Here is a 23,732-nt window from a genome sequence, read left to right as displayed (position 1 = left end):
AGTCATCATGTCATGACACTTATAACTATTGGAGGAATCCGGAAACTGTCATAGATATCCTAAATACAGTAGGTAGCTTAGCAATTAACAACTACGATTAAGAACTTATTTGTCATCTTGTACAGATAGGGGAAAATCTCCTTCTGTATATTTTATTTAAAAATTAAGTTATTAGAGTTTATGATATTTCAATAGATATCGAATACAAAGCTAGACCTAATGCCCCAGAAATGTATGGAGGAAGCCATGAATTATTTATTGATGGCAGGGCCAAGGTTGAGATACCGTGTGACGGTGCAGCCAGCGCCCATCACTTCAGTGCAATCAAACACATCGATTATTTACAGCCACGTAGGTACTACGAACACTCGAATGTATATTGAATAACTTTAAACACTTCATATCTTGGTTTAAGTTTAACTGTTCAGCTGAGTACTTACGGGGCTATAGCTATCGAAGTTGTATTTGTCATTTTCTTAGATTGGGTAGGTAGGTGTGGAGAATCTTCATCGGCAGTCCTTCGTCTTTCAAAGTCCTTGGTTGTCCTTATAAAATTTACTGATAAAATATGGGCTGTTAGTAACACACATTGTAAACCGGTATGATTTTATTCGACATAAAATGCCATTATTTTATTGTTTTGTACATTAAAGTTTAAAATTTAAAGAACAGTTTTACTTACATGCAAATCTACCAAATGCCATAATACAAAATACTTATAACGTGGTTGTTATACATAACTATATATTGTAGGTAAGTAATATTATGTATATCTTGTGCGTGAGAATATCTTAGGTATTATTTTAATTTCACGATAGATTTTGATTTAGTTATCCAACGAATTATGACAATGTAAAAGACAAAGTAGGTATATGATTTTTTTTGAGGGGGGAAAGTCATCCAATGACTTCTCCCGCCTTGGGCGAGGAGGTAGTATCAGACTCTTACTGACTAAAAACAACGCCGTTCCTACTCTTGCTTTTCGAGCTGGAGCCCCGGTACCCGCTAGGCAGTCCGCAGCAAAAAGTTTATATGATGAAGTAGCTTTAATAGTGAGAATCGATACACCTACTCAAAGATCATGCTTAAATAACTTAAATTACCGCAGCCGGTTGCCCAACCACTGCGCCAAATAACAGTTAGGTACAGTCAAATTATTGAGAATCAAAAATAAGGTAAATTGATGCACTATTAGGTACTTATAAATATCCTTGGGTGTCCATGGGTTGCGTTTGCTTACAGTCAGGTGATCCGTTGGCTCGTATACCAACTTATGACATAAGAAAAAATAACACAATACCTAGGTAGGTACTTGTTGAACGATTTCAAGAGGGAATGTTTCGTGTTGTTTTTTGTAGTCCGACACTTTGGGAAGTGAGGGGCTCTTAAAATAATGAGGGAGCTTATCAACAGGCGCGCCCCTCGACACCTCGGAGTGATTCTTCAAACTGGCCGTGAATAACACCTCCTATCTAGTATCTAGTTCTGTTTTTACCGACTTCACAAAAAGGAGGAGGTACTATGTTCGGCTGTTTGTATGTTTTTTTTTTTTTGTATGTTTGTTCATCGAATACTTCGTCAATTGTAGACGGATTTTCAAAATTCTTTTTTTATTCGAAAGTAGATAGTTCTGAGGTGGTCCCATTGTCACCAAGTTAGGATCTGATGATGGGATCTTAGAGAAATCGAGGGAACTCCTCAAATATTATAGGGAACTATATAGTGATTTTGGTATATTCATCTAGAATTGAAGCATTTACAGTCAAAAAGTAACCTTTGAAGAGGTGGAACTGATGAAGAAGACCAGAAATGGCCAATGGAACTTCATACTCACAAGAAATCACAATAAAGTTATACTCCGTCAATTGTCGACGGATTTTCAAAATTCTTTTTTTGTTCGAAAGTAGATAGTTCTGAGGTGGTCCCATTGTCACCAAGTTAGGATCTGATGATGGGATCTTAGAGAAATCGAGGGAACTCCTCAAATATTATAGGGAACTATATAGTGATTTTGGTATATTCATCTAGAATTGAAGCATTTACAGTCAAAAAGTAACCTTTGGAACTGATGAAGAAGACCAGAAATGGCCAATGGAACTTCATACTCACATAGAAATCACAATAAAGTTAATAAGTGACTGTGACAATACAAATAAATAAAGTAGTTATTGAGATAGAGAATTTTAACCGACTTTTTGATCTATTAACTTCATGTTTCATTTGCTAATTAGGTACTTATTTCCTTAAAACTTTATGTTGGATATATGGACTACTTCCGCGGTAATTCGCTGTATTGGTATATATGGTACCTATAGTAGCGATGTTTTTTTCCCCATTTTATTTTTGGATAAGGATATCTATCTAATATTATTCTATCACGTAGGCCTAATAGGAATATTATTGACAAATTAATAATAATTAAATTAAAAATTATAGATATTTCAGAATCTACATTTACTATTCACTTATTACCTACTGAGCATTCAATATTTCTCAAATTCTCCGTTTAGGGAACTATCCGGGGATTACCCCACTTGTACAGGAATGTGCTTATCACTATTCTGCTAATAAAATAGTACTTATAGTTTTATGACTTTATAGTCCATCGAATGATTCATTAACCGAATGAATACTTGGTCCTGAAATAGTTTAATCAATATAGGTATACTTATTGATAATCAGCTTATTTATATGGATAGGCATGTCAATCAGGATTATAAGGGCGAAGTCGATATCAAATCGATTTCATTTCATTAGATAGCTATCTACGTACCTACATACATATCTTGTAAACTGTGCCTATAAGACTATAAGTATAATACAATTATAGGTCATTGTAAATAGATATGTATTATGAAATAGCTCTTTAAAGTTTAGCTTATTTCTATGGAACCACGTTCATAGACATGAACTCTGCTTAAAGTAGTAGGTACCTAGAGTAGTTAAAAATATATTGAACAGAATAACTTCGTGACCGTGATCACCTTCAACCAATTCAGTTCTCTCTCAGGAAATGTGAAAGCAAATGTTACGTTCATGAAAGAACAGTCGACAAGTAGCTACGACCCGTCGCCAACGAATGTATAGACTAGACTCAGGCCACTTACATTAGAACTAGAATCATTCTACCAAACACTTAGACAAAAATATTCCAAGTTAATAGTCAGGGCCATTAGGCGCGCCACTAATTTCTTACGAGCATTTATAGCGCTGATGCTAAACTAATCGGCGAGGTAGCAAGGCAAGGCGCGTCCGTGAATCAGTTTGCACGCACCAGTGGTAGGCGCTGAAACATCTGCTCGTATCACACGGGACACGGCCGCTGATAACGTGCTTTAGTCGGCACAGGTTGCTCGCGGGTGCGGGCGGCGCCACACTGCTCCGCCATGGACGCTCGACAGCCCGGCGCGCGGTTCCCGGTCACCTTCAACGGGGAGCGGTACGACCTGGTCCGCTTCATGCGCGACCACCCCGGGGGAGTCAACACCCTCAAGCACTACAAAGACAAGTCCATAGTGCAAGCGATGGCCAAGTTCGGCCACAGTAACAGTGCGTACCACATGATGAGTGACCTGAAAGTGGACAGTGCTCAGTTGAAGGATGTGAACTTGACCGGTGCAGTGAGTGAGAACGGGAGGATCATTACCAAGGAGGAGGACACGAGGGAAGTCGAGCAAATCAAGTTTCTGGAGGAACTAGAGGTTTGTTTATGTTTTCAGTAATTCTGTTTTCTGTGTAGATGTTTATTTCTTATCACTCTGCTTACCTCCTTTTGATCTTGGGTCTTTAGGTGTAGAGCCATGTTATTGGTGTTCAAAAATCGATGTATTTATTCCATTTTTTTTTTATTGGTTAAATAGTTCTATTTCCGAAGATATATTTTGAAACAAGTGCACACATAGGGAGAGAGAGAGACAAGAAATGCGACCTCAATTAAATTAATTAAGTGAAAAAAGTAGGTAACGCTTTGCGTACTCATTTTCAGCAAAAGCTCATTTCACTTGAAAGTTTCCATACTAGTGATCACAGAATAAAATAAACTCGTACTGAAATTCAGTTTTGTGAGCATTTGCTTATAAACATCAGCCAGTACATAATATTTAACATCACGCCTCTGATCCCAAGTAAGGGTTGGTAGAAACTGTCAGTAGCTGATCTAAAACTATATAGGTACCTATGTACTGCTACAATAAAATAAAGAAAGTAAACAATGTATAAGCCAGTAATTAATGAGATGGTGTTATTTATAAAATACATAACAGTGTCAAGGTCTCATAACAGTGTGGCTTAGAGCTTTCATAATATGAAAAGTAGTATAATACAAGTCTGTAATAAAAAGCACTGCGTTATAATTATAATATTATAACGATGTTATACGTAAAGATGAGTATAGACTACCGAAACTGGGGGTCTACTCTAATTCAACGAAAAACGAAGTTTCGTCCGAAACTTCGCAAATTTCGTACTACAATTCCATTTATTGCGAACCTTTGTGAACAAAAATGAACAAATGAAATGAAGATAAATAAATAGGTTTTGATATGAAATTAAAAATAAAACGTTATTTCAAGTAATTCTATTAGTAAATCAATAAAACCTACGGCCGAAAATTAAACGAAACTTTGGATTTGAGAACCGGAGTAGGCCCCCGTACTTGTAACAGAACAACGAGCTGCTCTATGAAAAGTTAGTAAGTTAGCTAGTGTACCATCCTTCTAAAATGCTCTGGAAACTTTGGCTAAGCTTTTGCCTGTATTGTACCATTCGTAAGAACGTTACATTACACAGAAAATGTTGTAGTCTATACTCATCTTTGTAAGTACTCGATATATCGCAATATCGCCTTATCCATTAAAAAAAATAATTAAAACCATTTAAAATATAATACAATATTTCACGATTTTCTTTAAGTGCCATGTATAGGAGCCTACTTATATGGCAAAATTCCAGACTCTGTGCTATTCCTGAAAAACTTATAAATCGAAAAAAACATCAATACAACTTTTCGCGATCCGTTACTTGTACGGCAGTCGAGCTTACGTCTTATCTAGCACATGTGGTATTGGATACCTAGTAATATTTATATGCTTTCGTTGTTTCGCCGGGTGAGGGAGTTTACAGGAGGTCCAATTCTCCAAATGGTCAGCAATGCACGTGTAACACCTTAATTATTGTGGAAGTCCATGGGTGGCGCTGATTGCTTATTCAGTCAGGTGATCCGTTTTCTGGTTTGCCACCCCACTCCATAAAAAATGCAGTTGTTTACAACTTAAATTATAATGAAAGGTAGTATAATAAAAGGTCATGTCTTAAATTATAATAAACGGTAAAAAATAACTTTTAAAAGAAAATTACCTCACAAATATAAGGTCGATGTTATCTCTATTGGGTAAAGTAATACTATTTTAATATCATTATTTATTAGTTAATGAATTTCGTTCACCAATAGATATTTACGCGGGGATGTACCTACTTAATATTATGTACACATCTAGGTAGGTACATAAAAAAGAAAGTCCTGTTATTTAGGGTGGTTTTCCACCAGAGATGGTACCTTACGCTATTGAGGTGTAAGGGTGCTCCTCCTTTTTAGTAATTCGGTTATAAAATAAAGATCGTTGCCACTTACCGTTTATCGATTAATGCAAGTCCAATTTTAGTATAGGTATGTACTGCCGAAGCAAGTACTCAAGTACTCAAGTAAGTCAATACAAAGGCCTGATAAACTACAAGCTATCTCCAAAATACAGGTAAAAGTGACAAAAATTAACAAAAATTGGCAATAGTTCAGTTTATCACGTTTGTAAGAGTCGCGTTCGTTATCCTTATCGGCCTATTTGTTATCGATCAGACAAAAATGTCTATAATTTATGAGTCAGATAAAACGTTTTGAAGGAACATAGAATATACTTTATTGGGGCAGCCGCACTTATACGTATTACTTAAGGGGCAGAACAGAGTAAATAAACGTATGAAATAGGCTCCGACATTATACACTCAGTGTAAATATAAATCGAATGTCTTACTATAAACACGAGTGTCTATAATTGGAAATTTTATTATGACACAATACTTGTGATCCATATAACATACACAAAAACATCGACAGCCTATATAAGTGGTCACTGCTGACCAAAGGCCTTTCCTCATATGGAGAAGGTTTGAACATTAATCACCACGCTCGCTCAATACGGGTTGGCGATTTCAAACTTATAATTAGAAATTATGAGCCCAGGTTTCCTCATGATGTTTTCCTTCACCGTTTGTCAGTGGTGTGTACTAACTCGGAAAAAGTCACATTGGTACGTTTCGAGCCCGCATCCTCATGCATGAGAAGCGGACGTCTTAAACCTTCGGGCCACCACGACTATGTGTGCGCGGTTCAATTGAAATATATGTAAACAGCTAGTTGCGTATAAATGTGTCACAAATTGTCTCCTAATTGGTAGGAAAGTTTTTGAAAAAAAAAACACATTGTTATTTGCTAGCTAGGTTTCGAACTGGCACCCTTATGATTGAAGTGAGCACCTTAACCTCCGGGCCACGACGCTTATGACGACACGTCACGTTAAGTACCAAATGCAATTAAGGTCAGTATACGCGTATGTTGTCAAGCTGAGGTTAAAACCATGTTTTCTTTTTAGACTAAGTATTTCATAATTTGTTGTTTGGCTTTTTTGGGGTCGATTTCGAGACGATTTTTACCACTTTCCTCCTCCTGGTCCTCTTATTTTTGTAATTATTTTAGTGGTTTAGTTCTATTTCAAACGCAACTGCTTAGCAAAGGGGCTCTGAGTTCTCGATTCTCACAGTACTCGATGCCATATCAGTATGTATGTGTTTTAAGCATGGAAATAAAATCTCCGTCAGGGATTAAATAGTATCTAGGGGATCTTAAATCCAAATAATGTAATTTTTAGTCAGGGCCGGATTTGGTATAGGCTCGGGTGGCATACCCAGGATTCTTGAGATTTTACATATGTGGACCCGGGCCTCTGCTGGCATACGTCACTTACTTTTTACAAAAATCAATAACTGAAGAAGTCGGGTTTACTTTTGAATGAGGAAATTGATATTATTTTCATTCAAACCATAGTTTGAAAGAAAAAAACCCATAATTCATGATGCCATCTACACCTATTATAGCATGTCGCATAGAAGAACACATTGTATTCCGGATATTGTTAAGTGTGTATCAATGTCTATATTATCAAATTAATACCGTGCTTAGCCCTTATATCTATGATTCACGACAATTAGGTATAGTAAGGATAGGTACCTATACCAAATCTGATAAACGGTCATTACCTATACTAATTTGCATGAGTAAAGGAAGATAATTTAGAAATGACGTAATGATATGACCAATTCAGTAATAACACTGTGTTTATCATAATGGGCTAATTAAAGATCTTGATAACAAAGTCTAGTACCTAATTTTAGTCATTTAGTTTATTTTCCTCAAGATTGTGGACGGAAATAAACTATCCGTCCCATGATAGCCATTGAGTAAAATGCTGTCGGCTATTACTGAAAATATTATACCTAGGCAAATCCATCATCATCTTCTGGAGATGTCTAATGTTGAACAAATGCTTTTCCCTGATGTTTCTCCCTTGATAAGCTTGCAAGCGGATTAGGAACTGTAGTTAGGTTACCGATTTATTTAAGGATGCAACATGCAGTTATTAAACTAAACCCTCAATATTTGATCGCAGCTTCAGGACATATCAGGGTCAATAGGTAAATTGTAATAACAAGGCTCAGTAATTGACAGTCACAAGAACAATTGAACAAGAGCCTTAAAATTCTTTTTTATTGCGGATTCCATGTAACAAGGATCCTTATTTAACATATCTATGCAATTAGGTACATACGGTAACATTTAGTATATTACGACTACTACCAAAATTGAAATTACAATTCTAAAATCTAAATATTTACTCACTCAAGAATCGGAACTAAGATCTTGCCCAATAGTTTTTATACAAGTGAATCCATTAACGAAGCTCGAGAATTTACCAATGAATGCTTATTATTTTTTCAGCATGAATTTCATTGAGTATTTATTAGATACGTACTGTCTCGTACGTACGTAAGCGGTTGTAAGTAATGTTATTGTTATCAGATCATGCGGCCGCGGCTATCAATGTATGCGTGACTGATAGGCCAGTGTTTATATCTAACCTGGCCATATATATTAATATTTTAAATTTTCGGTGAAATGCAACAACACGTGCGATAACGCGTAATTATACAGGGATTAATTTTATTACGGTCGGTTTTAAAGAGTTGATAGATAGCCACTATCCAGCAGAAAAATACTGTCTTACTAATATTTTAAGCGCCTGAGTTTCTAAGGTTGTATGCATGCTTGTAACAAAAACTTTTGGACACATTTCACTGATAGATTGATTTTTGTCTAAAAGTTAGAAAAACTTTTACTGAAATTTTGATATTGTAGGTAGTACCGACAGAGCGTATCGTATCGTATACGACGAGGTTCGCCTTCTAATACTTCTATTTAACACACTACACTACTTACACTTATGGCATAAAATAGTTAAAATTATTATGTGCACCAAAAAGTGTATAGGTACTACTAACAAATACAATTATTTTCACTGTTAAATTAATGCATGGTATTGTCTTCATTAGATGTTCCACAGTCTCTTATCCGTGGTACATAAAATATCACATGATCAAAGAAAGATCCAAATATTTTCTACCGAAAAGATAACAAAGCCTCCTTGGCTTTATTTGAAGTCTAAAAGAATCGTTCCATTTTTAAATCTGTCCCCGCGCCATCTTAATTTTTTGACACTTCAACAGACACGAATGGAATACAAGTATATTCAGCTGTGACACGAGAGACCCTTACCAATAAGTAGGCGTCTATTGTAAGAGGTTTATACCTACTTAATTTTTTACATGATTTCCTAAAACACAATATTTCAAGCTCAGTGTGACAACAAAGGCATATTTATTTGATTCTGCCAGTGGCCTTGGCACAAATCTATGTTTTTAATTTATTAATGGATGGGGCAAGCTGACTGAGGCGTGAGTCAAGCGAAGTAGTTAGTTCTTTATGTGTTGCCATGTAAATTGGCACATTTATGTATGAAGGTTCTACTTTCGGTTTTCTTAATGCTTAATTAATTTATAATTTCTCAAATGCTGCACATTGACGTTTTATATAGCTTCCCTTGTTTGCTTATCAGACACAATATTATTTTCATAAAAGTGGGGGTCCTGAAAATAGGCTGGAGGCTATATTGTGTTTATCTAACATTTCGATTGTCTCTCAATTAATTTATAGATCTAGGTATGGTTCCTTGAGATCTTGACGTAAGCGCAACTAGACAGTCCGTGAATGGCGAAGCTCAATTTGTGACAAATAAAATAATTAAAGTATTACACCGATTGACAGATCAGAATAGGGTCAACTAGACTATCATATGCTTGACGTTATTGATTACTACAATATTATTACAATTACTACTATTGTATTGCGTAAATCATGCTCGCAAGACAAATATCTACGGGTACATCTGTACCCTTAGTACGAGTTTGATTTACGATGAACGAAAACGAAACGAGACTGCGTTCGCCGTTTTGATTGGCCGGCGCGAATGAAGCAACCAATCAGAGCACCGAACACGGTCTCGTTTCGTTTTCGTTCAACGTAATGCAAACTCGTACTAAGGGTACTGAACATACTAGCTGACTTTCTAGTGTCTTCTCCTTATGTACCTATCTATTTCATTTAACATTTCAAATCATATTATGTAAATGCACTTGTGATTTAATCTGATTAGAACTTTCCCCCAATACGTAAAATCAGCACAGGTAATTAAACTCCTAGACTACCTAGCGGGTTTACCGGGCCTCCGGCTCGAAAAGCAGGAGTAGGAACGGAGTGGTTTTTAGTCAGTAAGAGTCTGACACTCGTCGCCCACTGCGGGAGAAGGCATTGGATGATTCACAAAAAGTAGTTAAACTCGCACGACGTTTCACAGTAGCGTAGCAATGGTCCATAGTAGCAAAGCAACAAACCTTAAACAGTGCGTTTCTAACTATGTAGGAAATTATTTAATGCGACGTCATGATTACAATCAATGTTTAAAATATTAGGGACTTTACCTCGTGTATGTAAGCAACACAGGTTGCCCCTGTATTTATTTTGCTACGTAATCAAAACATTCGTTTTTATAAACCGATGCTATTCTTTAGTAACAAAGCTTTTTGATTTGAAATATAACAAGGAGTTGATTCTTCGAAATGTTATTGCTTTGGAAACGTTTCAAAGTCATGGCTACCTAAGACGACTAAGCAACAATACTTATCATTATTGTAGGAAGTTTGGAACGGTAATATGAGGTGGGGCCCACGCAACCCACCTAAATACGGCCCTGTAAGTTTAGATAGAGGAAAGATGTTTCTGAACGGGCAATATGTTGGTATTATGTGGATCTAATTTCATTAGTTATTTTTAAATTTTATTTTATACTGTTCGGAGTTTGAATACTTTAACATTGTTTTTCTAACTGAGAAATTATAAAAAAATTGGTGATAATATTTAAAATGTTTGATTGTAAGAGCAAATGTTTTTCCACCAGAGATGTGCTATGCTATGTTGCTATGGATGTGTTTGGCTTCCATCAATCATTCATCACAGCTAGGTAGCTTAGTATCAATGGAAAAGGTCACATAGTTTTGCAGCTAAGGTATCAAATCTTCGTAGTGTAGCTACATAACACATGTCTGGTAGAAAAGCAACCTAAGAGTCCAAAAAGTTCCTTTAACGACACAATAGGTGCATGTTACCTAAAGATTCTAAGTATTAAGGTACTTATGTAGGTTCTAAAAATGATTCCACTACTAATGACTGGGCTTCTTAGGATTGCACAGCCTACGTACTTGATAATCTGGACTGAATGCTTGTAACATAATACTTGTATCTACAAGACCCATTCATCGGACTAGAAGGAAGTAGATAACAAATGATAACGGATGTACCTATGTACTTATTGCACGTACATAGGTACGTGACAGGGTTTTATTTTTCGGAATAATCTGACTAGTTATCTAGTTATAGACGTATTTAGTAGAGGTGTAGTTGTCGTGAGCGCGATTCTGATATTCCAGTACCGATCTTAATATTTGGGATGTTTTTTTTTTATGGAGGAAAATCACCAACCACCCTGTTCCTACTCCTGTTTTTCGAGCCGGAGCCCCGGTAACCCGCTAGGTAGGTCGCAGCTCCGGTCGGCATCAGCCCTACTGGGCACCATTTGTGGTGGTTAATAATCTAGACCTAGCCTAAAACGAAATATGCTAAACTCCGATGAAAACACTCTTACATTTGGTAACCATTAGGTACTGTTACCTATTTTTATATTCAAGCAATTAATAGAACAGAATATAATAATTTATTTGTATTGAATTTAGGTACATAATATAAGGCCTTAATTTTTTTAATTTCTGCTTAATTAAATCAAATGAGTAAATGCCTGTCAGCTGATCTCTACGTTCTCAATTTTCTTTGAATTAACTTCCAATTAAAAAGTATTGCCATCGCTACATACATATCTACGTATACATAGTACTTACGTACGTAGATATTGCACATACTTCATTTGCTAACCGCTAAATACCGATGTTATTTTTCATCAAATTATCGCAATATTTCGATGTTGATAACGACTGATAAGCAAGGCTAGTTATAGTGACTGAAATATTGAATAGTGCCTCTTATGTACTCTGCTACTATTTATTAATATCTATGATACTCTTTGATTCAATATTAGGTACTTATGCCCGAATACTGAAATGGCACTCAATTTTAAGTTGCACTTAAATATCGTGCTATCTCTGTCATTTTATAAAGAATTGATAGCGACAGAACTAGTGTTGAGAGTGTCTTAAAATTGAGTAGCGTTTGAGTAATTGGACATTACTCTAGTGAAGTACTGGTGTTACGAATATGTAACTATGACTCTAACCTAGCCGTACGGTGACGGTATACGGTAAAGTAGAATAAATTTTACACCAGCTCCATAGTTCTTCGTGTGGATGTCATAAGAATCGACTGAGGGACTACATTTGCCACATGCGCCTTTATATCATTATTTATCCGAGACCGGGTAGCAGCGTTGTCTGATTTCCGGATCTCTGGGTCGGAAACACAGAATACTATCGAAGAGCTGGAGTAGGAGTGGAATGTTTTTTTAGCGTTATCTGATAAACCTAATTCTTTAAAACTGCGATATTAAAACAAACCACATGCCACGTGAAGATTATGGCCAACTCCCCTTTGGAAAGGCGGTCCATGGCCCGTAGTCCAACAGTGCACTCTTACAACATGATCGTCAACAGATGATGATGCTAATGACATTGATTATGTTCAACTCTGTCTACCACTTCGTCTGTAGATCTAGATTAGGCTGGTAACAACTGATAACATTTCTATCAAATATCATGCGCCTTTATTTCATCCGGGTTGTTAAATGTGTAATAGGAAAGAATATCATAACAACAAGAGAAATGATTCTATCCTCGACATTCGAATCAAGCTCAAGGCCTACAATTAGACCATATCGGCAATAAAAATACTTATCACGTTTATGACTGCATTTTGTAACAAAGCGGCTGATAAAAAACGTAGATGGGTGGAAAAGACGACGACTACCAAATAAAAGATGGATTTTTGTGAAATTATTCGCAAGGAATTATGGACTTTGTGATGAAATTTGTTATGACTCTATCCCAACTGTCTCAAAATGACCCATTCCAACCCATGACAGTCCATGCCTGGAGTAAAGTTTTCCTTACTTTTTGTTTTAATCTCCACGTTTGACAGTATGGTTGGAGATCGGCGTTTTTTAAAGATTCAGGTTTATCAAAGAGCTCTAGTGACCAACACAATCTCTGTCAAAAAAAAGTAGGGATAGAGACAAATGTAGCCAATACACGGTTAGATTGAAGATGACTATAATAGGCATAACTTAAGCTCCATTTTCCTTTGTTCCAGGCGCGGTTAGACTGGTCAAAACCTTTATTGAGTCAGTTGGATGCCATCGCCCCTCACTACGACACGTGGGTGAACTCAGCAGTGTATAGGAAGTGCAGGCTCTTCGCCAGCCCTGTGCTGGAGAGTCTCACGTACACACCTTGGTACCTGGTGCCTATGTTCTGGGTGCCAATCATATTGTACCTTGGAGTCACACAGTATATGGAGCTGGTCGCTTGCGGAGGTATGTCTGCACATATTTCTTTAAAAATGTTAATTGGTTTTTGTATTATAACTATTGTAAAATATATTATACTAGCTACTTCCGCGGTTCGTGCGGTTTCACCCGCTCTGCTCGGCTCCTATTGATCGTAACGCGATGTTATATAGCCTATAACCTTCCTCGATAAATGGACTATCCAACACAAAATTATTCAATTCGCACCAGTAGTTCCGGAGATTAGCGCGTTCAAACAATAAAACAAACAATCAAACAAACAAACTCTTCAGCTTTATAATATTAGTATAGATTTAATAAATAAAATTGGCTAGGTAGGTAGTCGGTTTACTAATGTAACTGATTATGGGCCCTGGCGTTGGTTGAAACTAGTCGAGCAAAATAGTGCTGTACATAGTCACATCCACATAGGTGTAAAGGTGATAAATATATTATAAGCACTTTTTCCACTGTCTTAATTATCTATTTATTTATTTCTGTTGAATCTACATTTTGGAGGTCTATATCTTAAGTCTACTATTTTCAGTCGGAATGCTAGCTAAATATTGCGATAATTTGCTCGATAGACTGAGTTAATTAATTGGGCTATTTAATACCACTGATTGTGTGAATCTTGTTGCTATGTTATTAATAAAAACCTCATGGTCGTCTATTAATTTTATTACTTTGTTTTGTAAGGATTTAAATTAAGGACTATGTACACAGTACACATAAAATAGGGATCGACTAAACTATGTAACTGTATTTGCTCAAATTCGTATACGTTCGGTAAGTTAGACGAGATCTGTGAAAGTTTAAATATCTGGTTTCTATTTTAATCAAAAAGAAACGGTCGTTAAAGATAGACAGGACAAGAATGACAAAAGGAAGTTTTTAATCTCTTACTTCCCTTTAGAATAGAGACATAAAATATGTCCTGTAACTAATTCCGAAGCTTCAAAAGCTATCCACCAATGTGTCATTTATCTTTCCAGATTCCTGTAAGCAGCCGTCGCTCACAAACATTCAGTATATCTATCACATAGTATTAGGGGTTATATTATGGACCATGCTGGAGTACGGTCTACACAGATGGGTGTTCCACCTCAATCCAGGATCTTCAGTCACGATGATTAAGTTACATTTCCTCATACATGGAATGCATCATAAGGTGAGTTCTCAAACACGATGATGACCGATGTTAATAAGGTCAAGTTGGGTAGATTTTATTTGTCGGTTCGATTTTAATCTTTTATTCTTGTAGTGCATACCTAAAGAAGATTTATTAGGGTGGAAAACAAACGCAGTCTGAGAAAATTCAGGTAGAACCAACGGCTTTAGAGTTTATATTTTTTTTGAAGACGTAAAACAGAAATTTATCTCTAGATTACAGATTATTGGTATCAAATAATTGTTAAAAAGTCTCAATAACAACTATTTATTTTTCTTTAGATCAATTTCGCAAATCTTTTAACAGTCACTTCGCCACAATACAACTCAAAGATGATTTTTTTTTCTGCAAATATTGCTTGAACAAGGATATCCTGCAGTAGTCATTCATAAATGATTCACGTCAAATTCTTTCATTCAGGATTATCACTTAGTATCGTATAAGTAGAATCTATCAGTGGGATCTCGTTTAACAGTAGGTAATCTGTCTAAACACATTGATTTATTTGTGATAAAACTATATCATGATCAGACATTTACGTCAGCCTTCTACGCACACCTAATACGTGGGTATATTATCATCTCGTGATTCATTCAGATCAAGCTTCCTGATAGGTAGTGGTTGCAAATACATAGGTACTCTCTAGAGCAACTTTCATCCAAAACACCTTTTCTGTCTCTTGACACTGAGTGTGAGATGAGATTGAAATGCCAACTGTCCTCGATTTGAGACCCGCCATCAGATTTCTAAGCTTCTGACTAGCTGACGGCTTTCATAAAAATGTTCGTATGTTTGAGTGTTCTTTGTGTGAACCGCTCCTTTCCAGAATCTGTGTTTCCAGAAGGATAATAAAGCCTATGTATTTCGAGTGCATAGGTTGCTTATAGGTAGGCATACTCCAACGTCGGCCACATTATCGCTTACCATTAGTTGAATTAGTGGCAAAAAATTAAAAAGTCTCGAAATACTAACAATACATTAGATTTTTACTTTTAATTCCGCTCATAGCATATTTCTCCAAATTCTGTATTATTCCACAGGTTCCGTTTGACGGGCTCCGTCAGGTGTTCCCGCCAATCCCAGCGTTCGTACTGTCCGTCGTGATATATTCAATATTGCAGTATTTCGCCGATTACTCGTTCATTAAACTCACTGGAGGACTCATTGGTAAGTTTATATTTTTCACTGCTTTTTGGGAGAAATCAGCTACACACATATATGAGATTTTTGGAAAATGTATTTAATCCAGGAGTATTGTGAGTTATCAATGGAAAAAGGAAATGCATAATAAATACTGATTTGTCGTCTAGAATAGCACTTGACTGATCCTCATTAACTTTCTATATTATAGACAGACATATTATAAATGCGAAAGTTTGTATGTTTGTTACTCATTCACGTCAAAACAGCTGAAGGAATTGAGATGAAATTTGTAACAGATCTGGAATAACGCATAGGCTACTTTTAATCCCACGACACGGCGGGCGAAGGCGCTGACAGTAGCTAGTATCATATATTGGATCAATTTGTACAGGTAGACATGTGGAACGTTGGCAGGGTACACACGTAACATGTAGTAGGCCTATCAGATTGTGACTAGATATTGTTTCTTATCTATATACTTCGATAAGCCGTTCTCAAAACTCCCGTAATAGGAATGCCAATAATTATCCACGTACATAAGTACTTACACTGTAGGATTAACCTTACTTAGGTACAAAGTTACACATAGATATCTACTAGATAGTTAAATAATGTATTTTTTACTAGCTTTATATTTGTGGTTCTGCCCATGAGAATTTAGAACATTTCTCTCAGGGAGATAGTCTATGTTATTGCTAGAAAAACAACCTTTCTAGTGAAATAATTTTTAAAATCGGTCGAGTAGTTTTGAAGATTACTCTATGCAAACATTCCTTAATAATTCTTTCCTCTTTTATTACCCGACTGCGCCAGAAGGAGGGTTATGTTTTTCGAGTGTATGTATGTATGTATGTATGTATGTATGTATGTATAATTGTTTGGCACGCTCTACAGCCTAAACGACTTGATGGATTTTGACTTGAGAGGTGTCGTTAGATTCGTATTTACTGTGAGAGTGACACTGGGTATATCAAAATAATAAAAAAACAAAATGGCGGATTTTTGGCGCCAAATTCGAATATTTCTCACTCTCTAGCCTAAACGACTTGATGGATTTTGACTTGAGAGGTGTCGTTAGATTCGTATTTACTGTGAGAGTGACACTGAATATATCAAAATAATAAAAAAAAACTAATGGCGGATTTTTGGCGCCAAGTTCGAATATTTCTCACTCTCTAGCTTGGATGGATTTCCGCTTGATAGGGGTCGTTTGATTCGTATTGAATGTGAGAGTGACACTTGATATATCAAAATACAAAAATAATAAAACTAAAAAAAATTAAATAAAAAAGGTAATTTAAAAAACTAAAAAACCCGACTGCGTTTCTTTATAATATTAAAATGAAAAAACCCTAAAACAAGAAAGTCATCGTAAAATTTAAGCAGTCGGGACCCATTCTAAATATGGGTTCATACGGCTGGCTTTCTAGAATGGGTCCCGACTGCTTAAATTTTACGATGACTTTCTTGTTTTAGGGTTTTTATTTTAATATTATAAAGAAACGCAGTCGGGTTTTTAATTTTTAAATTACCTTTTTTATATTAACTATAACTATACGTAGATAATGATTTGGATTTTAGTTAGATGGTGCAAAGTTTATTTTATCATGACTAACGTTTTATGGCCAATTGGCTGATAACACTCATTGGTTCTATCTCATAATTATCTTCTTAAATACTTAATTATACAATCGTACGTATTAGAATCTGCATTATAATCTCCTGGCTTAAGATAAACGAAAGATGTATCAAATTATGCCTACATTGAACAGTTGTGTACTAGACAATAAGCAGTAGATATCTAGGTATGTGTTATGAAATAACTAGTGTGTTCGTGTATTATTAGACTCCTAATCGAACTGGAATGATGAATGGTGATGAGCAGGCCGGCGGGAGGTCTGCGTCAGCCGTTATGGACGCACGATACAATACACTTCTCATCTTCAACCAATTTAGGGTTAGGTGAGACATAATTATGTGTATTTAGGCAAAAATGGGAGCGGTATTTGGTAGTTCAGAAAGTGGCAAATACGAATTAGACAGTAAGGGGTTATCAAAGGGATGATGACGGGGTATTAAAATTAAAAATCTATTTCCTCCGTCAGTTAGGTAATGAAAAAATATTAGACACGTCATTTTTTATTTAAAGTAACAGTGTTTAGATAAAACGAATCAAAGTTTAGTAGTGGGAGCAAATACGTAATTTCTACGCATAAAATGTATCCAGAAGTGACGTCACGCGATATTTCAAATCCATTTTAAGTTAAAGTACAAAATAATATGATAAATATCGATTCCTATTTATTTCTGATGACTTGACAAGGTTTCGAGGTTCGGCACTATTGCAAATCCCTTGACATCATAGATGAGCTGAAGAGCTCAATAACCGATAATTTTTGTATACAGGTATAATATAGTTATTATCACAAGGAATCGTAGATTTTACAATCATTTTTAAACGCGACAACCCTAGGTTTTCAGACGTCAGTGCGTCTCGTGCGTAATGGAAGCGACGTTTAATATTATATGTAAATAGGAGTAGGTATCTTATGTGGATCAGATGCATAGGTAATTTGAATGATCAGTGTTTAGTTCTTAAAATAGTTTGTGATGATAGGATGGCGTTTTATTTTATATGAAAAGATGACCCCGAAGTATCTCCATAAAAGAATAAAGAAGGAGAGTAGGCATTTTGTTAAACAAATCATTGAAGCTTTCAAAGTCAAAATCATTTATTTCAAATAGACCAGGAAGGCACTTTTGAACGTCAAAGCAAATATAATAATATTAATAACGTCTGTCTGTCGGTCAGTCCTCTAGTGAAGCTATTTGCTCATTCCAAAGTGTAGATTCCTATGGAGAAGAACGATATAAGAATCTCCATAGGTTACTTTTTTTTTATCGAATCAATGATTTACTTTTTAATACAATTTTTGGTTACATTGTTTTGTTTGTTTGCCTTTGCCATTGTTTGCCTTTAACTCTTTTTCAAACTCTAGACTAATCCGTTGCCGAAGGGCTTAAAATAATGTCAATGCGATTAGTAGAGCTATTTTGTCAATAGACAACTCTTGCCTTTTGTCTATAATACGGTAGTTTCCAACTAGTAAAATTCAATACTTTTATCTAAATGTCATAAACGATACTTTTCTATTTTGTAGGACATCACTACTAGTGACTAACTAAAAGTAGCCTATTTTACACCTTAGTAGATCAGCTACCTGCCAATAAGTCCGATCAAATTCGATCCAGATGTTTCAGAGCAATCTCTAAAATATTACAATATAAATAAATACTACCCTACATAGTAAATTACTAATATTACTTTGCTAAACATTTTTTTATCGAAACGATGCATCATTTCTTTTTAAACCGCCTATCAAAACACGAGGTACATCCAGTTTGAACCAGATACATTTCCTGGGCTCTTATCGCTGTTATCTCCGCAGGGTACCTGACGTACGACATGATTCATTACTACGTGCACCATGGCTCGCCCCGTGACGGCACCTACCTCTACGCCATGAAGAGGTACCACTCCAATCATCACTTCATCAACCATGACAAAGGTGAGTCTTTTTGTACTGGTACTCTGTAGTACCTTTTTTAGTGTTCAGTTTTCTGGGGAGAAAATCCAGGGGGTGTGGGATTCTTACTTCACTAAAAACCCAGAGTTGTATTATCTCTAATGCCTTGTTCGCATTACGCTAGCATTTTAGTCCAGTAGCGAGTACTTAGTAGTTATCTCTTACTTCTGTCAAGTTCTGTCCCAAAGCCGAAGCGTGAGGTGCATAAGGCAAACGAGGCAAGTCCCTCAAGCGCCAGGGACGAGCGTGCCCAAAAGAATAGAGTGGCGCCGGCGTCAAAAAAAATTTGTAGCACTATTGAGGTGCTTGCACAGGACACTCTCTAGGTTTAATCCACCTCTGCTAAAACCCGGTGGCCACTAACCCTTTATACAGAATAAAAATGCCTATTAGAGGGATATTTGGCTCTCTGGTTCGGTCGCAGGGTAATTATACGAGTAACTCTACCCGTTCTTACAACTTGCATTCTGCGGCGCGTTGAGCCTCTTTTTATTAGGTCGTCTGCCCATCTTGAGGAGATTGGTATGATGGAAACATTTCATACCTTTCTATGTTCGCAAAAATAAAAGATTTGATAAGTAGGATACACCTTTGGCTAACATTAAAACAAAAAAGGTGTGAAGTTAAATGTTTAACTACAAATTCTATTGGATGTGTACATTTTGGTGTTACACTTATTTTATCTGTTACGTCACATCTGATTATAGCTTTATCAATGTGTTTTTGATCTTGGTGTGTGTTACACTTACGTACATACATACATACATACATATATATATAAATACATACTTGGTTTTTAATACTGACTGTTTGGTAAATTTTGCACTGTTGAGACAGTGGAAAATGAAATTAATGTTAAATAATAAATTAAAAGGTTTCATTTTTTTTTCTTTCACTTCTTAAGAACTCTGAGGCTTCGATAAAATTAAATACAAAGTACTTAAATAACAAAAACTTGATTCAACAAGGTTTTGGGTCCCCTTGTGACTTGGAATTAATCGGACATCCCCAATTCATTTCTATAGGAACCTTGGTTAACTTGTACAAATGTTATTCTATGTATTTATTATGTCTTATAATTGGTATATTTATATTTTTCATATTTCTGTATTGTTTTTTTTTTGTTTCAGCCTTTGGCATCAGCAGTAAGCTGTGGGACGTTGTTTTCAGAACATTTGTACACGTAAAAAAGTTAGGTTTTAGCTTACATTGGTAGGATTAGCTATAGCATAGTTAGGTACTGAGTTTCAATTGTTGATATTCTGCCAAAGTTTATTTAATGTATGGAGTCAGCAATGCTGTGAACCTTCGATAGAGGGCAGGAGGGTTGTTATAGTGTAAAGATTTTTAATCTGTATAATATAGGATAGCCGTTGTTATATGTAGTGTTGATAATATTTATGTTAAAGTTTATTTTTTTATTTAAGATTTGTAAATGGTGAAACCTGTGTGTGTTATTGATACATAATTGTGTACATCTCTGTTTCCCTTGGGAGTATAAGTCTTGAATTTATTTACATATGTAGCAATCAGAACTGTGGATCGATCATGTAGTCTACATAGTTTATTTAGAATGCAATTTTAAACACATTTATTTATTGTTTAATCTATCTATATCAGTGGTTTCCAACCTTTTCCTAGTCAAGGGCCACTTTTGTAATGTTGTTAAGTTAGAAACGACTAATACTATTACTTTTTTCGTGTGGTCCCACACTAAGATTTCTCATTCCCTTATTATAAATATAGTGTCTGTTAGATTTTTTAAATAAGTTGCCTCCTTTGATATACCTAATAAGTTGAGCTATACCCGTGGTATTTATTAGACAGAGGACCGGTAGTATTCATGTTTTTTTTTGCTTCTGCAGACCTTTTGTGGTCCACGGACCACCGGTTGGGAACCACTGGTCTATATAGTGTAGGTAAAAGTATTGACCTCTCGTAACCGTGTCATAGTGTCAGATTCAAGGTTCTAAGTAAAAGTAAAACAGTAATAGATAACTAATATCCAGCTTGTTATTCTGCGAACGGTTAGCAGAGTTACCCGGCTATTGGTGAAGGCTGGAAGAGGTTATTAGATTGACGGTTATAACCATAGATAGATATAGTAAAGAAGTTATTAACTTCTTATTCTTAACATTTCTGTGATCATAACTACAAACGGCCAGTTTCAATCAATTGTCTATCTGTAGATATACGGCCAATTACAATACAAATTCCCTGGATTAGGGTTGGATTAAGATCGGTTACTGAATTGTTCAGCCAAGGTTTGCGTCATTTGCCGAATGCATCCATCCTTCACAAACAATAAGCGGCCTACAAATGACAAATGCTTGCATTTTGCTTAGAAACAATGAAAACTGTCCACGAAACGGTAACGTTAATTCCGTCTAGGCTGATTTTTGACAAATGTACGCATTCGTAAAATGACGCAACCTGGCTAGTAGACCTACCTTGTAAGCTTCATACGAAATGTATGAAATCTTCAAATAGCTAAGTTATTGGGTCTGACCGAGATTTCTTTTAATATGTGACAAATAATAGGTAGTATAGAAATGTTTGCTTTGGGGAAAATAGTTTAATATAGGTTATTATGAACGTAAGAGTTGGTCGACGATTGCATTTTTATGATTTTTAGTTATTGTTCTTACAAAAGTCTCATATTCATAATTTTATGATAAGTAAATACCTAATAATAGGTAAGAAGTTAAATATTGTTGTTGTCGTCATGGGAAAATAATTCTTTCTTCATGCATGACGGACATTTGGCAGTTTTCATTTTCATTTTGCGAAATACTTTAAAAATATTGTGTTCTTACATAAATTTCGCAATGTTTAGATAGGCGAAATGATTGTGTGCCATGTTATACCTACATAAAACAAAATGCCTATATTTTTCTTTTTATTATCACTTTGCTATAAAATCAAAAATCATGAAAATATATCGAGTTTTTATTGAAATATAAAAGTAATGGTGTACCTAAACCGGCTTTGTTTTTATGTACCTACATAATATGTACAGTATATTATATATTTAATAAAATTTCTGGTTATTTCGATTTCTCTATTTACTTATTTTCTGTACTCTAAACATTTACATTCCTTTTACATAAACATTACCTACACATGTATGTTTAGAATCGATGGTCAAGTTGCAAAGTGCCTTAGTCACTATCACTATTAACATAAGTCATTATAGGCTTATAAAAATAATCTGAGACTATAAAAATATTTTTCGTAAAAATATGATGCAATAAATAGTCCAAAGTTAAGAAACTCACGTTTACCTATACAATATGATGTATATTTACCTATAATATGTATAGTGTTACCTATTAGTTACTTATCAAATAAAATTTTATGTGTCATACTCATCATGCCTAATTACTTTTTTATTATACACATTTCTAATACCTAATGTGGTTTTTTGATTAGGTAAATCTAAATAGGATTTTAATTGGTGTTTTTTTTTAACATTGTTAACGCACTGTCTATGTTTGAGATCATGTAGGTACTTATGACTATGACTTATCTATGACTATGATATATCACTTGTAAAGTCAACAAATATGACAAAAATGCTCGTACTGTCGATTTTTTTTATATTTAATTTTTATGGGATGCTCTGGTACCTCGACCTTTCGAGGAATTAAAAATAACTGCGATATGTATAAGAAAAATGCATTTAATTCTTTTTTTTTTCTGGACTTTACCGAACTGGGTAAGAAAAGGGGTCATCAATTAGCATAGTTGTATGTCCTTTTTAAACTAAATTGAGTAGTTTTGAAAATAGACAAATTTGTATCATCAATGTATATAAATACTTTTGTACATACTATATAGGTAATAACTATAAACCATATATAAAATAATTGTTTTTAATATTTCTGTGTTATAGGTATACTTTCATGTAAATAATATCTTTCATTTTATGCTAACGCAAGCGAATTACTGATGCAATTACATTGTCACATGCTTATAGTAATCGTAAAATAGTTTGACGACCATGATAAGCTGTGGTTTACACATGTTATCGTTTTTCCGTTAAAACAAGGTTAAGTCAATTCTTGGAATTACGGACGGCATTAGGGCGGGATACCCAGTGACGTCATAATTTGGAAAACAAAATGGAAGGTCAGGAACAGATTATGTCTGCATTAGTGTTAATTTCTTTACGCTTTGCTTTTCTTCAATTTAAATCTTGAAATTATATAGACGTAGTATTTTTTTGATTTTCAACTGTTATTAAATATAACATTGTGTCTCGAGTAAATCTGCGTTCCGGCACACGACGGGTTAAAGGAGAAAATCTAATAAAGATTTTGAATTATAGCAATTATTAAAGATTTTTAAGATTCTGATTTCTCGATCACCTTCCACTGGTTCCTAAAAGCCCAAATGCCGTTTCCCTCCAAGCTACAAGTCGGATATTATGTGTACTTATTTATTTATTGTGATATACAGCCCACAGATTATGTAATTCTCACGCCTGTAATTAGTAATTTCATAGAATGAAATTGTGCTATAAACAATAATTATTATTGTGAATATTTTAAATAAAAGTTTTGTTTAAGTTTGTAATTTGTTTCGTACTTTTATTTTATG

At 35.2% G+C, this 23,732-nt stretch overlaps 1 protein-coding gene across 2 annotated transcripts; it reads left to right on the top strand.

Moving 5' to 3' along the window:
• Nucleotides 1-736: 736 nt before the first annotated feature.
• On the top strand, nt 737-23,708 carry LOC118269952 (uncharacterized). 2 transcript variants are annotated; one of them, XM_035585350.2, is made up of 7 exons: nt 737-753; nt 3,340-3,701; nt 13,034-13,256; nt 14,225-14,400; nt 15,441-15,567; nt 18,993-19,112; nt 20,261-23,708. In XM_035585350.2, exons 2-7 carry the CDS (start codon nt 3,387-3,389, stop codon nt 20,344-20,346), a joined length of 1,047 nt encoding a protein of 348 aa, XP_035441243.2. In that variant the 5' UTR covers nt 737-753; nt 3,340-3,386; the 3' UTR covers nt 20,347-23,708. The 2 variants fall into 2 exon arrangements, with proteins under 2 accessions (XP_035441243.2, XP_050562706.1); XM_050706749.1 differs by lacking the exon at nt 737-753 and having other exon boundaries at nt 2,930-3,701.
• Nucleotides 23,709-23,732: the final 24 nt, after the last annotated feature.

Source organism: Spodoptera frugiperda, chromosome 30 (genome assembly GCF_023101765.2).
Source record: "Spodoptera frugiperda isolate SF20-4 chromosome 30, AGI-APGP_CSIRO_Sfru_2.0, whole genome shotgun sequence".
NCBI classification, from domain to species: Eukaryota; Metazoa; Arthropoda; class Insecta; order Lepidoptera; family Noctuidae; genus Spodoptera; species Spodoptera frugiperda.
The sequence above is the reverse complement of the archived record's forward strand: the minus strand, read 5'-3'. Positions and strand labels throughout refer to the sequence as shown.

Coding starts and splice junctions, on each gene's coding strand:
- LOC118269952 (XM_035585350.2), top strand. CDS start 3,387: ATGGACGCTCGACAGCCCGGCGCGCGGTTCCCGGTCACCTTCAACGGG. Junction 14,401..15,440: donor TACATGGAATGCATCATAAG/GTGAGTTCTCAA, acceptor ATTATTCCACAG/GTTCCGTTTGACGGGCTCCG. Junction 15,568..18,992: donor ACTCACTGGAGGACTCATTG/GTAAGTTTATAT, acceptor TTATCTCCGCAG/GGTACCTGACGTACGACATG.